At 41.9% G+C, this 16310-nt stretch overlaps 1 protein-coding gene across 2 annotated transcripts; it reads left to right on the top strand.

Annotated features, from left to right (window-relative positions):
* The first annotated feature begins 58 nt into the window (after positions 1 to 58).
* On the top strand, positions 59 to 15218 carry PEX2 (peroxisomal biogenesis factor 2). Of its 2 annotated transcripts, XM_020916417.2 has the most exons (3): positions 59 to 196; positions 11229 to 11422; positions 13925 to 15218. In XM_020916417.2, the coding sequence occupies exon 3, from the start codon at positions 13941 to 13943 to the stop codon at positions 14856 to 14858; it is 918 nt and encodes a 305-aa protein (XP_020772076.1). In that variant the 5' UTR covers positions 59 to 196; positions 11229 to 11422; positions 13925 to 13940; the 3' UTR covers positions 14859 to 15218. The 2 variants fall into 2 exon arrangements, with proteins under 2 accessions (XP_020772076.1, XP_020772074.1); XM_020916415.2 differs by lacking the exon at positions 11229 to 11422.
* The last annotated feature ends 1092 nt before the right edge of the window (positions 15219 to 16310 follow it).

Raw genomic sequence — 16310 nt, 5'->3', positions numbered from 1 at the left:
CGTTAAAGCGTGGTTCTCGTTGGTTTAGGTTCAAGGTTTTTTTTTTTTTTTCCAGGCACTTCCGGGTGCTGCGTCACTCCGCAACCCCACGAGTTCCGGAAGGTTGTGGAGCGCAGGTTCGGCTTGGAAAAGCCAAGCTTCCCAGAGATGTTTCAGAAAAAGTTACTTGGAGCGGGGCGTTTCGCAGACTCTTAAGGTCAGTGTCGCCCGAGAGTCGGAGTGTGGACCTGCGGTCTTGCTAACAACTGGGAGGGCGTGGAGTTTCACGACCTTGTAATTGTCGCCCTTTGCTTGTTTCCCTGTTTAATTGGCTTCCTGTCTTCCTGGAAGAGGCAAAGTCTGAATTTGGGAAAGGAAGTGGAGCAAACCTAAACGCCTAAAAGTAGTTTTAGGATGGCACTATTTAAAAAAGAAGAAAAAAAAGAACAGCTAGATTTGAGCTTCCTTTGCGTTCTGGGAAGTGATTTTCCAGAACACACTTGGAAATCGTTTCCTGTCACTTGGCGGTGGTGAGATTTAACCCTTTCGAACGGCTTAAGAATTACTGAGGGTCCAAACTTTTCTTAATATCTGATGGTTCATGTATAGCGCTGTTTGGTACCAAAAAGTTGAGTAAGCTTAAGTTTCCAGTATTTTTAAAAGCCTATAAACTCAAAAGCAGTTTTAATTTTCTTGGGGAGAAAAAACTACCGAGAATTTTCTTAGAAAATTGCTTAGGATGAGTCAGTTACATTTAACATTGATACCTGATAAATAGAATATAAAAGTAATTTTTCCTGTGAGGCTTTAAAACTCACTGTTTACTTATTATCTTTAGGTCCCATTTTCCGAAAATACTACATTTAGTGAAAGGGCTGTTGACAGAATGAGACTAAGTTGTAGACGGTTCACATCTAACGGTATTGGGATTCTGTCATGTCCCTGGAACACTTTATATCTGAATAGTAGAAATTACAGGTAGGCTGAGGTTCCATCTACACCACTTTACAGTCTGACTGCCTTCCCCTAATGAGTTACCTTTCGTTAAGCCTTGGCAGAATGATCTCTGGGTGACCGACTCTTTCTTTTTCACTGTATCTTCTCCCTCGTCTTGCCCATATTATCCATTTCTTGTATCCAGAAACATTAAAGTTGAATAGTCTTGAGCCGGAAAGAGATTTGGAAGACAAGAAAGAGTGGAGTTAGGAATTCTTTATTGACAATACAAGTGAAAAAGAACCTCTTATTTTCCTTAGAAATGGGGGAAAAAATAGAAGTAAGAGGGACATAGCAAAGAACATGCTAGACTGAGTCCAGAGAGTTGAGTTTCTACTCCTGACCAGCTCTACCTCTTGGCCTTATTCTCCTCATTTTTAGAAATTAGGAGGAGCACTCCCATCTGTGGTTTTAAAACTGTTCTGTAGAAGAACTCCTGTAGGAATGTCCTGGAGTCATGCGGAAGAGAAACAAAGCAAGCTGGCCCTCAGCAGTATTTTACAAGAACAACTATTATTTTTTGTTCTGCTTGAAAAACAGTAGTCTGTTAAGAAAATTAAATTTGTATCTGAGACTAGATGATACATTTCCTAGTAGCCTTAAAATTTTGTTTCATAGATTAATTATTCATTTATATTCAACTTGCATTCGTTACAGGTTTTTAAAAAATAAAATGCATATGTGCACAGTTAATTCATTACCAAAAGCCACAAACCTGTCCATATTCAACCTTATTTAATAGATACAAATTTTAATATTTTGTTTTTGATCACAGTTATTCTTTTTCTCTTTTCCCCCTACTTTTTAATTTTAGCCATAGAATTTTTGCTTATTTTTGAAGCTCATAGCAGTCTTTGCAATAGGGAGGGCAGATATTTTCCATTTTTGGCAGCTGAACCTTAAAGATGTTAGCAGTTTTACCTAACATAATTTTACTAGTAAAGTTCCAAGTCCTAGCCTCAGGTTTTCCTTAAAGCATAAGGTACATTTTTAGTTTCTTTGCCTTTTGCACTCCACTGTGCTCTGGTTCCTGTAGCACAAGACAAAGCAGTCTTTATTCACTACAGAGGTTCTCCCCTGAGTCACTGGCCTCTTTCTTTCTTCAGTTTATTATCTGAGTTGAACAACCTAGAAGCAAATTGGACGTTCTCTTTTCTCTTTGCTGTGAAATGACAGCATTTTCACACATTCCCTGTTCCTCTTCAGTTCCTTTGGAATGTGGAAGAAACCTCAGGAGAAAAGCCCTGACTGTCCCACTTGCCCCACAACTGTAATCCTGGCACTAATTTCTGCACGTGGGAGCAGGGAGGAGGGTGTCCGGCACCCTCTGTCCTTCCGTGTGTGTGTGTGTGTGTGTGTGTGTGTGTGTGTGTGTGTGCAGTTGCTAAGTTGTGTTTGGCTCCCTGCAACCCCACGGGCTGTGGCCCTTCAGGCTCCTCTGTGGGATTCTCCAGGCAAGAATACTGGAATGGGTTGTTATTTCCTCCTCCAGGGGATCTTCCCAACCCAGGGATTGAACCCTTGTCTCCTGCATTGGTAGGTGGATTCTTTACCACTGGAGCCACCCTAGAGGCCTTCCCATTGTGTATCTAAATTTCTCACACCTTTTCTCATCTCTGGAATCAAATACCCTTTCCTAGATTGCTTTTTATCTATTTTCCTTTTTTTTTTTAACAGAGCTCTTCCTTTTTACCTGTTTGTCAATAACATGAGATAAAATTTCATCCCAGTTATCTTTTCTTTTTAACTATTAAAACCTAAAAAAAAAGCTCTAGAGTAATTTAATTTTGATTATGCACACCTGTTCCTTTCTAGGGTCATGTTATCGGGCATTGCCTTTACTTCCCATATTATGTGTGTTCGTAATATTTGTTGGTACCTCCTTTTCTCACCCCCATATTCCTTTGGTTCATTTTTGACATTCAGTTTCTTCGAATGGTTCTCTGACCACATGGAAAGGCAGGGAAAGTGACAACATGGGCAACTTTACCAGCTTCCTTGAATTTCTTCCTCCCATTTACAGTCCTGAGAGCTTGACTCGTCTTCAGAATTATCTTGAGAGAAAAAATTTTGTTTTGAGCTCTGTGATGTTGAATTTGATCCACGCTTAGCAAATATCCATACTGGCTTCCTTTTGTGTGTTCCACCATTTTTCTAGCATTTACTAATCGCCAGCTTGACCTTAAGCACATTATCAGACCCCTCTTAATTTTTGACTTCTTAACATTGTGTCATGAAACTGTAAAGAAAACATCCAGTGCCTTCTTCATAGTATGTATCCCGTGGTAATTCCTCCTCTTCCATTGCTGATACCTCTGTTCCCTTGTGGCTGTTTTCATATTCTCTCGTATTTCTTAAAATGTGCAATTAAACCTGTGTTCCAATAATCTTGAAGTCATTTAGAATTCTCTTCTTAGGCAGTTAGATTCTAAAATCTTTTTCCAAATTTACAGAGTACTTGAAGATCTAGTCGCTCTCTAAGTTTCACAAGTCTTTTGTTTGTTCATCCTTGGATTGCAATTTGCTGAAGTTCATACTGGTACTCTTCATCACTCGTACTCAGCCTCTTAAACAGCCCCATCTGCAAGTCCTGCAGTGCCATCCTAAGGTGTTTATGTTCATCTGTTAGGTCTGCCACTAGCTTGTCCATATTGGAGGCTGGTACAGAGCATGGTCCCACCACTCCTCCTCGTGTTATTTCACACAGGTCATCTCCCTGTGCTTCAGTTTCCTTGCTTTAAAACAAAATACCAAAAAAAAAAAAAAACCTCTTTCATAATATTGTAAGGATTAAATAATAATTGATTTTTTTGCAAAGGGCACTTAGCGGTAGTGGTCGCTTACTAGCACTCGGTATCCAGGAAGTAAATAGTATGGGTTTACTGCAGTTGTAAACTCCCAGATCATTTGGGTTTGTCTTCCATCAGGCTTCTCTGTTTTTTTCTGTGAGGATTGAGTCTGTCTCATGGGTACTATTGTTCTGATTTCTCTACTTTCTCTAGCCTTTTCCTTACTCTTGTTTGACATTAACCATTACTACAGTTGGAAATGACTGTACTTTTATTTTTTCTCTTCCAGGGTTTTCTAAAATAATTCCCATGATGAGTCTAGAGAGGTAGGCTTTTTATAGGACTTTTTTTTTTAACTGCTGAAGAGTATAGTGTGGTAAAATGACTTGTCCAGAGTCACACAGGCTGTTGGTGAACCTGGGCTAGAATACAGAACTCATCAGAAGCAGTTTAAGTCTCCTTCAGACATTTGCCCTTTATTTCCACAGTGTGCTTTCTCCCTCAAAGACTCAGAAGTATCAGTTTTCTGAGAGAAAAGATGAGTGCCATGCTTAAAATGTATTTGTGAAGCAAGGCCAAGGTAATGGGAGATTCTGTCCCCAGGTTAAAAAAAATAAGTTTGTGTTACTTTTATATACTTGAGTAAATACATCATAAGTGAAATAGGTAAGGTGCTCAATTGTGTAAGACTGATTATAGTGGTGAAGATTTTAGTCTTTGAGTTGAATTCCCAATTCTCTCCAGATAAAAAGAATAACTTATCGTTGTTCATGTGTTTGAAAAATGTGTGCTATTTGGAAGTTTATCCTTCAGCTATATTGTGGAGACATTCTGTTAGGTACCCGCTACCACACCCCAAAAGAAAAATTCCGTTTGCATTTTGATGAGGATTGCATTTAAGTTACGAGTAATTTAATGTTCATAAGGGAATTTTTAAATTCCGCATGTCTTGTCTGTATCCAAATGAGCACTGCTACTGCTGCTAAGTCACTTCAGTCGTGTCCGACTCTGTGCGACCCTGTAGACAGCAGTCTACCAGGTTCCCCCGTCCCTGGGATTCTCCAGGCAAGAATACTGAAGTGGGTTGCCATTTCCTCCTCCAATGCATGAAAGTGAAAAGTGAAAGTGAAGTCGCTCAGTCATGTCCAACTCCTAGCGACCCCATGGACTGCATCCTACCAGGCTCCTCCATCCATGGGATTTTTCAGGCAAGAGTCCCTGGGTGGGGTGCCATTGCCTTCTCTGCCAAATGAGCACAGTTCAGATACCTATAAGCTGTTGTGACTTCATTTATATTTGATGAAAGAGATGAACGAAACAGCAGTGACATGTCACTTAGCAAGGCTGTGGCAGAAGTGGGATTTGAACTTATAGTTGTTGATTTCTAGGCCTGTTCACAGTGCCAGAGGTCACAAGGGTCTAATGGGTCCCAGCCATAGCTTTTTTCCTCTTTTGCTTATGTTTGCAGTGCGTTCTGGGAATCAACGTCCTGTTAAAATCTCTCTTTGATGCATGTCCCATTTATTAGTATTGATTTCAATACAATGGACAGTAAATCTATCTGACTACACAAAGGAAATAAAATAGTAGGGTAGACGTTCAAAGCTTAAGATCTCAGGTTGTAGAACTTTATTCATATAACCTCCTAATGTGAAGTGCCAGTTAAGATTAAAAAAAAAAAAACTAAAAGGCAGAAATGGTCTCATCCATTTATATCACCAGAACTCTTAAGACAGTGTGGCAGCAGCATTGTCGTATTGAAAATCAGTCGATGATTGTGGGTCTGGAAAAGAATAGCCTGGCAGAGAATATGTGGATGGATTTGAAACCTTAGCAATTGCTTGGGAATCACATGTTTCTGCTGAGAAAGTTTGCAAAGACTGTAAATTTAAATGTAGAATTTTTGTCGGCAGTATGCATTGACAAACATGCCTAATGGTAATTCATCTAGTACTGAGCATCTTGAAACAGGTCAATAATAATGTGTTTATTGATAGCAGTAATGCAGGAGATGTTACTTGGTATTATAGCTAAAAATCCATGTTATGCCCTTAATCATAATTACATTAATATTGACAGGCCCTTGACAATACCCACATTATTATTGATAGATTTCTGTCAATAACATGTTTTTAAATAAAATATATTCATTCATAATTTGTACGATACTCAATAAAGGCACTGGAAGACGTCCTGAGAAATTCTTCCCACTGTAGTGAGATAAAAAGTCCTTCGTTTTGGTTTTGGAATGCAGTATAGATGACAAAGTTTTATTTGGGGAATGAAAAGCTTAAAAGGAAAGCATGAGTTATTTGAGGGATAAGGTTATATATCGCCGCTCTCAGTAAACGAATTTTCAGTTGTTTTTTCCCTGTGAAAGAAAAGCAGTGTGACATGTCTAGTGATAAAATGTCAGCAGGAGACCTTTTTAATAGTTTTTTAGTGCTCGATCATTTTGTCTTAAACATATTTATGTGACAAGTTAATCACACTAACCCTCGTAGATGCTATACTTTTTATCTGGTCTTGATTTTGCCTTAAGCATCTTCTTCACATGTCCTTAACATAGTAGTATCCTTCACTGAACGTGAATTTACTTAGTGCCAATTATACTTTTAATTGTTTTTATAAGTCTCTTTGCATGGCCATAAATGTTTTCCCTGGGTTAACTTTTCAGAATCTTAGTACGGTTTGGGAAATGGGGGGTGGAGAGGGAGAGGTTGATAGCATTGTGCTTTAAAAGAAGCAGACCTCATTGCAGAGCAGGAAAAAGCATCACCAGATTTTGTCTTTCTGGAAAAATCAATTTGAATTAAATCTGATGGTATTTGTTTCAATTCAAAACAATCCCAACTTTAAAAAAAATTATTTTGTATTTTTTTTTAACCATTTAAGTTTGAGCTACTTTTGTGAAACTAGATACCAACCTACAAGAACCAATTATAATAGAATTTTTAATATTTAAATTTTTGGAAGTAGAAGTAGGCCGACCAGTAATAGGCCTTGGATAGCAAGAAGTGTAGCAAAGTCAGGAAAGCACTGGTTTCCAGAAGAGTTGGGGATTTTTGATTCAAAAACGTGAGGATGCTGTAATCTTTCTTATTTTCATAGTTGTCAGTGAAGCAGGTCAACTTACCAGACTTGTTCGGAAAGTTATTAATCAACACCTCAGTTAAGGTCCTGGAAAGGTCGCAGGAGTCGTATGACTCAGGAGTCCCCAGCTCCCAGGCCACCAACTGGTACCAGTCTGTGGCCTGTTAGGAACCCAGCCGCGTGGCAGGAGATGAGCGGCGGGGTGAACAGTGAGGCTTCATTTGCCGCTGCGCCTCATCCTTCCTCATCACTTGCCATCTGAACCATCCCCACTCCCATCCGTGGAAAAACTCTTCTATATAACTGGTCCTTTGTGCCAAAAAGGTTGGGGGCCAGCTGCTGGAGCTGGTCCTGCAGAATTGCAGTTTTCCTTTGCTTAAACTCTGCAATCAGGTTAATCTTCTAAAATTTATATCCGGTTCAGTCCCTTCTCTTCAGTTACTCATGGCTACAAAATCAATGCAATTTCCTTAAAACAGAGTCTTTTTTGCAGGGGTTTAACTCTTCAGCAGTCTCCTGCCAAGCCATTCTGCTCTGGTCACAGCAGACAGCTTCTTTCTTTACTTCCAAACAAGCGCAACCACGTTAGTGGGGTTTCATGAGGACACAGCTCCCATTGAAACCATCTCCCCGTGTTTCCCAGGTGGACCATGGCTGGGGTCAGTGCTTGCATATTTCTGCAATTTGCACAGTATTAAATCTAAGTTTTCTCTTTTCTGCCCCAGGGAGTTTTGTGATCCTTCTTAAGTGTTTTCGTATTTTAAGATCCATTCTTTTCTTCAGAGATAAGTGGCTAGTCTTGATTATTGTAACATCCTATTTCTTTAGAAATGCCTTACTAAAAGAAAGTTAACTAAGAGTTAACTATTTGGATCGAACCCCTGAAATGTAGGAGAATGCCTGACATTTTATGGGCACTCAATAAATATTAAATTGAGTAGTGATTTGTCAGAGAGTTAGATTCACTGAAACACAAACTTCTTCCATTAGATTGAGAATAACTTTATGTGATCTAAAAGCACTTATGGCATTTTTTCTGTGTCCTACACCTACTTCAGCCAAATATTATTGTCCAGCAGTGGAGGGAAGAAGTTCCATAATCAGATGAATTAAACTTGTAGTTACTTCAATCTCATCAGTTTCTTCTACTCCTGAGCAGTGCCCTTCTCTAAAGCCAATATCCTAGAAAACCTGTACCTGCCAGAAAGAGGAGGGGGAAGGAGGAGGAACTGAACGGAGCACGTTGATGGTAAACCAAGGTTGGGTGCTTGTTTCGGACTGCCGGTACCAGGCCCTGTTCGGTGAAGCCCCCTTGAGTTAAAGGCTATCAGTGTGCATCTGGAGAGGTTTCTTTGCTTCCAGATAAACAGGCACAGCCATGTGGATGGAGGTGAGACAACCGAGAGAGCAGGTCATGCTGGGATCCCCCCATCCTCTCAGGATTCCCACCCCAGCATCTCCTCTGATATGATGCATGAGTTCCACTAGACCATGTTTCTGCCCCTTCCCATCTGACCCCCACACAAGCCCACTATGGTGACATAGTGTTCACTGTATGACTGCCACAGTTTATATTTTAATGGTGTAGTCAGTATTTCCTGGGGGGACAGGGGGAATCCTTTTACCACAGGTTGGTTGAGGCATTAGATTAGTAATAATGAAGATTTCAGTCTTGTGAAATGAAATTTGGCAAAATCAACCGAGTCTTTTTCTTCTAAAGCTCATCCCTAGCCAAAGTAGCAATAATGTGATAGTAATACTGCCTGCCCGTTTCCAAACCACTTACACAACATTGTCTGCTTTAATCTCAGCAACATCTTGAGGTAGCCATTCATTTCCAACTCTTAGAAGAATCTGCTGCTAATGATTTTTTTAAGATGACTTAGCAGCCAAGAGACCAAGCTGAAGCTTGAGCCTAAGTCTATCTGATTTTAAACCTGGTCTTTGTACTCTGTCCCCGTCGCCTGAACAGGATTACAGAGCAATAGGAAGCCTATGCTCCTACTAACACACTCTGATGCATAATAGACAGTGCCTGTTCTATGTTTACAATGAAAAGAAGTCACAAAAATGACTAAAATGTTGGATACTGAAACCTGAAACAAAACAAAAGAAATTATTCATCTGGAAGAACAGTTTAATAATAGTCTTTTGCTCTAGTAAAGAGTCTTCTGTAGAGAGGAGATCGGGCCCAGCTGTTCTTAATCTACACCGAGGCCAGGCCTGGGGTGAAGAAGAGGAAAGAAAAAAAAAAAGTTAAACTGTAACAGAAGGTATAAGAAAGAATTTTCTGATGATAAGGATTGTTAAATATTGGATTGGTTAGAGAGTGTGTTAAGTCTTCTTTCCTGGCAGCCATTAAAAATTCCTGTCTTTACTAACTGTACTTAAGTATAATTCCTCCAGAAATGAGGGATTTGAGATCAGTGATTCCTCTCAGAAGCCAGTCTCTCTGACCAGTTTCTTCCTGCATACAAGTAAGGAACCTGAAACGAGAGAGCTGCCCTCAGACTGCAGTTTATCAGCAGTGTTCAGTCTGAACATTGATTCACTACCAAACTACTCACTCCACCACGTGTGAGTTCAGCAGACCTTTACTGAGCAGCTGCTACAGCTGGCCCATCTTTGCAGTAAGTTCTCTAAAGATTACCAAGAACTGGTTGTGACTCTGATATCTGAAGATACATAAGTTGGCACAACTGGCCCTCTTAACACACACCATAAATTTCATCTGCTACTCAACTGAAATGAAGAGGGAAACGGCAGCATACTCCAGCATTCTTGCCTGAAAAATTCCACAGAAGAGCCTGATGGGAGCCCGTGGGCTCGCAAAGAGTTGAACACTCCTGAGACACTGAGTGCACAGCTGAAAAAGTTGCCGATCCATCCGGTTCAGTAGGCGCGATGGGGTGACGGGAGAAGGCCGAAGCGTTGGCGTTGAGGTCCAGCACAGCCTGAGCTCTTCAAGAGTACTTTGACAAACAAGAGAACTTCCTTTATCTTGTTGACCACAGGGTACAAAACCTGGGAAGCATGCCGAGTTGTCCAGACTGTCACAGGAGAGGAATTGTGTATACCATGTTTTCACCTATCCTGAGCGATGATAGAATTTTGCATGAGAAATGAGTTAGGTGTCAGAGTCTCTGTGGACGGCAGGTACCTTGAGAAGCAGCTGTGAGGCAGTTTCCCTTTGCTAGTTTACGGTTCAGTTCGGGAAAGGTGTGTGCAGACGACGGATGAGGACTCCAGCATATGGCCCAGGCAGCTGCTGCTATAGTTAAAAGTGGTGACAGTGGGAATTGGAGAGAGAATTGTGAAGCAGAATGTTCAAATAGGGTTGCAGTGTACTTGAGGGTGGCAGGAGGAGATGGTAGAAAAGGTAAGTGTTCCGGGTACGTGAGAAAAGGCATAGAGGCAGGACCGAAAGAGAGTCAGTTAAAATTTCTTTGGTTTTGCCTGGTGATCCAGTAGTTAAAACTTTGCCATCCTCCAACCCAGGGAGTGCAGTTCCATCCCTGGTCAGGAAGTTAAGATCCCACAGGCCTCTGAGCCCCCCCCCCCCAAAAAAAAAAAACCCATAAAATAGAAGCAATAATGTAACGAACTCAGTAAAGACTTTAAAAAATTATCCACATCAAAAAAATCTTTTAGAAGTAAAATAAAGACTTCAGTGAATAACTGATTACATAGTTACTAAGAAGGACACAGAATTGGGCTAGACTAGATCTAAGAAGTTTGTGCTTTATCCTGGGGTCAGTGAGGTAAGAGATTTGGTAAATCTGAACAAATAATTTTATAGATTTTGGTTTGCCTATGAGGTTTTTTAAGTGATGTTTGAGTTTTTGTTTTGTTTTGTTTTTCCTTAATTACATTTCTTAAATTCATCAGGGTCTCTTCCAGTGATTTGGCTCTTTGCATCAGGTGGCCACAGTACTGGAGCTTCAGCTTCAGCATCAGTCCTTCCGATGAATATTCTGGGTTGATTTCCTTTAGAATTGACTAGTTTGATCTCCTAGCTGTTCAAGGGACTCTGAAGAGTCTTCTCCAGCAACAGTTCGAAAGTGTCAGTTCTTTGGTGCTCAGCCTTTATTATGATCCAGCTCTCACATCTATACTTGACTACTGGTAAAAACATAGCTTTGACTATATGGACCTTTATTTAATTACATAAATGATAAGTTTAAAGAAGACTTTAAATTGCATAAAATGTGAGAAAAATAATCACTAATGATTTTTTTTGCATAAATATTGAAAGTCTTTCTCTGTTGAGATAGTGCTGAAATTTTATGCAGCATCTTTGAGAATCTTGCAATACCATGTAATTCTGCTGCTGCCTGACTTGTCCATCCATTTGCCTGCTTTCTTATGCAGACCCAGGTTGGCGTCTTCATCTTTGCATTCCAAGCACCTGCAGAGCTAGGATACATTGATGCTCATAAACTTTGTAAAATCTCTGAGTGGTCTCAGTCTCACAAGGACTGCATAGTAGCAAAAAGAGAAAACTACATCAGGGTGAGATCTGTAAGAGCCTCTGCAGATCTATGGACGATAACCAAGCAACAAAGGTAGGAGGACTGGCATGCCGCATTGAGCTGTGTGGGTGATAGATATGCCCACAAAACCATGAATTTTGCCTGGAAGTGGACTAGCCCAGTAATTCGCAATATCACCAGGGAACTTGCTAAAAATGCAAATTATTGGTGCCCATTCCAGAGGACATCAGAAACTCTGGAACTGAGGGGCACAGTCTAACAAGTCCTACATGTGATGGTGACTAATGCTCAGGTGTGAAGGCCACTAGACTACAGGCACGGAGAGAGAACAGGACTGTGATACACAGACCCCAGCAGAGAAAGATTGAAAGGTCAAAGGTTGATGATGGCAGTGAACGTGACCCATGAAATGCCACAGAGACTGGAGAAGGAAACCAGGGGAATAAGATTATATTGTACAAAGAAAGTTGGATGTGCTGTGAATAGGCAGGACCTGCCTATCTTTAGACAACTGTCTTCCTGATCTTAGCATCTGAATAGATCAAGTAGATTTAAAATAGATCAGTCCCATCAGAGGGGCTCACACAAAATCTCCTCCCCAAATCTCTCTCCCATATATCCTCAGAACTTCCGACTGAGCATTTCCACTTCGCTGTCTCATAGGGGCCTCAGCTCTCTAAAACAGCCCAGATTTATTATCTTTCCCTTCAAACCTATATCTCTGCATATGTTTCCTATTTCAGAGAATTGGACTACCATCCATTCCATTACTCAAGTCAGTTATTCTTGGCTTACTTCTCACTGAGTCGTGTCCATCCTTCCACCTCCTAGCTTTCAAAGGTACCTATTTTTCTCCATCCCCACTGATACCTTTCTAATTTAGACCATCATTAGTTTCTCACTAAATCATGTTAACAGTCATCTTAATTGGTCTCTCTGCCTCCAGTCTTTCAGCCTCTAATCCGTTCTCCGTGTGGCCAGAACTCGCTGTTTAAAGTGCAGAGTTGATCGGTTCTTTCCTTACCATTCTACAGTGTCTCCCCATTACCTTCTTGGTAAAATACAGCCTCCTCAAGTTGGCTGTTAGTGCCTTTAGCATCAGTCTTTCACTTTCCTTTCCAGCCTGATCTTTTGTCCTGGCTCCTCCTATCCTTGGCACACGCTGCTCCCTCTGTAGGAGTGGTTTTCTTACTTACCTTCACCCCCTGACACCGCTGATTCTTCAGGCGGCTACCTTCAGGAGATCTTTCCTCTTCCATGAAGGCTTCTTGGACTTTCTGAGGTCTAATTGTAAGCACGGTTCCCTTGCTTAGGTGCTGTTCCCCTTGCACAGCACCTTTCACATCTTGTAATTGCGTATTTATAATTTTCTGCAGTACACTCTTGCTTCATCCCTCTTCCCAGTCACTTGATTATGATCTCCACAAGGGTAGGGACTGGGTTCTCCCGTTTTATCATGGGCTTCTGACACATTCATTGGGAAAAAGCCGGTGAGCAACAAACATGTTGAAAGATGTGGTAGTCAGCTGTCGAGATATGGTAACTCAAAATCGTTTGAAAGGTTATTGGGTGGGAATTTGTATTTTCTACCACTCACCCACTCCAGAGTTTCATCCTGTTCCTTGTCCACTCATCTCAAATTTGTGGGAAGCATTCTCTATACCATGCACTGGGCTATTTGCTAAGAATCAGCTGTAAAAAGACTCAGTCTTTGCCATAGGCTTTATCCTCTAGTGGAGGAAATAGACAATCGAAAAGTAGTTTATATATAGTAGGGACATAAAATCATGAAAGAGGAAGGACAGAGAGACAGAACTTTCTTTCTAGCTAAAGAAACAGCTAGAGAGGCAGCTAAATTAGAAGTGGTCCCTAAGCTAGTACTTAAAAACTTAGTTGTTGAGTCACTGAGTCACAACCACCTCTTTTGCAACCCCGTGGACTATAGTCCACCAGACTCCTCTGTCTATGGGGTTTCCAGGCAATGTGAGCTCTCCAGTTAGAGAATGGGAGCAGATTGTTCCAGGTGAAGGGAGCAGACAACAAATGTCCAGTAGTGAACAAGAGAAGGGAGCACGTGATAACTAGAGGGTGAAGCTTGAGGAAAGCAGCCTCGGGGCCCACTTGGGAAGGCTTGTGTTTTCAAAGTGTGGCAATGTGGGACAGGCCTTGAAGGAGGCAGAAGGGAAGACAGACCCATCAGATAGCACCCAGTGGGGAGCTCAGAGCAGCCAGAGTGAGGAAAGGCTGGGAGGGGTAGAGGCATGAGTGGATTAAAAAAATGAAGGGGGACTCTGTCCTGAGCCGTTTCTTCCTTTCCCTGCAGCTCTTGGCTAGTGTGAGGCAAGGGTTTCACAGAATGCCTGTCTCCTCTGTCCATTGTCACGTGTGTGTCACAGTTTTGCAGCTCTAAGTTGGGCAGACAGTACAAGATTGCGACTGTTGGATGATTTCTTTTTGTGTTGGGGGGAGTTCAGTTCTGGGGCAAAATGAGGATTGCGGCCCGGGAGACAGCATTTTAGATAGCTCTGAGAAACTGCTCCGTCAGTGATGGTTTCTAATTGTACTTTTTCCTAGAGACCTTCAGAGAGGCATGGCTTCCAGAGACGAGAGTGCAGAGCGGACAGACAGAGTGCTGAGAATCAGCCAGTTGGATGCTCTTGAACTAAACAAGGCCCTGGAGCAGCTCGTTTGGTCCCAGTTTACTCAGTGCTTTCATGGATTTAAGCCAGGGCTGTTAGCCCGCTTTGAACCAGAGCTGAAAGCATTCTTGGGGCTTTTCTTGTGGAGATTCACCATCTACTCTAAAAATGCCACAGTGGGACAGTCAGTGTTGAATATTCAGTACCAGAACGATCTATCCCCAAACCTGAGCTACCAGCCACTGAGCAGAAATCAGAAGCTGTGGTATGCTCTCTGTACTATTGGTGGCAAGTGGTTAGAAGAACGATGCTATGATTTGTTTCGGAACCATCACATTGCATCCTTCAGGAAAGCCAAGCAGTGTGTGAATCTGGTGGTTGGACTTCTGAAGTTAGGCGGGTTGATTAATTTCTTGATCTTCCTCCAAAGGGGCAAGTTTGCAACTTTGACCGAACGTCTGCTGGGCATCCGTTCTGTCTTTCACAAGCCCCAAAGTGTCCGAGAAGTGGGCTTTGAGTATATGAATAGGGAACTCCTCTGGCATGGCTTTGCGGAGTTTCTGATTTTTCTCCTCCCCCTTGTCAATGTCCAGAAGTTGAGAGCCAAGCTGTCTTCATGGTGTGTCCCACTGACCGGAGCCCCAGGCAGCAACAGCACGCTGGCAGCCAGTGGCAGACAGTGTTCTCTGTGTGGGGAGTGGCCCACCATGCCTCACACCATTGGCTGCGGGCATGTCTTCTGTTACTACTGCGTGAAGAGTAGCTTCTTATTTGACATGTCCTTCACTTGTCCCAAGTGTGGCACAGAAGTCCATAGCCTGCAACCCTTGAAATCAGGCATCGAGATGGCAGAAGTGAGTGTCCCATAGAAACTCAAGTTGGTTCCTCCGAGAACCGTATTATGTCTAACTCCTTAGCACGAGTCATCCTGAGTGTACTACTTAGATATGTTTTATGAGGACATGTGCTTCTCAGCCACTGCCTTCTGTTCCTTCCCAGGCACAACTACATTCTACTCGTACTGGAAACCACATGATCCTAAATATGTGATATAAATGGTAACATGCTATTTTTTTTTTTTAATCATTGTGTTTAATTTTTAACGCCAAGAATAATGGGCAGTTTTTTGTTTTTTGTTTTTTGTTTTTAAATAAATGACCACTAAGAATGCTCCATTCTGCCACTTCTTGGAAAGAGGTGAGACTAAAAATAAAAGATTGTGGAAACTCTGGGCTGAGGGTGCATTTATTTTCAGAAATGACACCAGAACATTATACAGTAACAAGAGTAAGACCTGTTGTTTGAAACTTTCAGACCCAGTGTCCCAATTGTAATTGTAAGCTTTTCTCTGAAGCCAGCTTTTAAGGGGTTCTTTCTGCTTCATTCTCAGGGCTAATGACAGCCACCAGAGGCTCAAGACTTCCATCCTACCAGCTTCCTGATCCCACTAGCCAAAGAGCTTCTCTCCTAATAGTCTGGCAAAATCCAGGAGCCCACAGTCATTGGTCAGCCTGAAATTGTGTACACATTCCTAAACCACGGTGGAGAAATACCAGTCCCAGTCCCTCAACTGTGGATGATGCACCCTCACAAACACCCCATGAACCTAACACAGGACAGGATCAGCTGACCACAGGTGCTAGTTAGGAGCATGGTGGCCACTAGGCCGGGGAGAGGCGATACATCTTGACCAGTCTCCGTTTGCCCTCTATCCTGGAGGTCTACTCCAGCCTCTTAATTTTACCAGTGATCTAATCTGACAAGTACATTACTAAGCAGCTGAATGGTCATCTTAGACTGTAGATTTGAAAGGATGAAATAAGGTCAACAAGATTTTGTTCTACCAACAATTTTGTTACAGTGTTATTTTGATAGCAGTTTCCGAGCAGGTGTCCACATTATAATTTTAACATGAAAACACAACACACATGCTAACAGTTGTCAGTATTATGGATGGGGGCGGATACTTTCTACAGACCCTCATGGTACTTAGTACAAGACATATTTTTTAACATCTGCCACCCCCACTAAGAGATAACCCCCCATGAGGTCAGAGACTGGAGCTCTTCTGCCAATCACTGGATAGCGAGACCCTGCCGCTTGTTCCTGGGTACCAAGACAGACATCTTGTGAGCCAGTGACGAAACCTATCACATTGGGTTCTGTGGTGGGAAAGGGTTTGAAGTGCAAGATACTCACTAGGGAATCCATGCCTGTGAACGGAAGCGGTGAAGAGCAGGAATAAGCTGACGGAACCTTGTCCACCCAAGAGGAGAGCCCTGGAGCATTTTGAAGGCCTGGATGTCCTAGGTGGAGCCAGA

This window comes from Odocoileus virginianus, chromosome 15, assembly GCF_023699985.2.
Source record: "Odocoileus virginianus isolate 20LAN1187 ecotype Illinois chromosome 15, Ovbor_1.2, whole genome shotgun sequence".
In the NCBI taxonomy this organism is placed as follows: Eukaryota; Metazoa; Chordata; class Mammalia; order Artiodactyla; family Cervidae; genus Odocoileus; species Odocoileus virginianus.
The sequence above is the reverse complement of the archived record's forward strand: the minus strand, read 5'-3'. Positions and strand labels throughout refer to the sequence as shown.

Coding starts and splice junctions, on each gene's coding strand:
- PEX2 (XM_020916415.2), top strand. CDS start 13,941: ATGGCTTCCAGAGACGAGAGTGCAGAGCGGACAGACAGAGTGCTGAGA.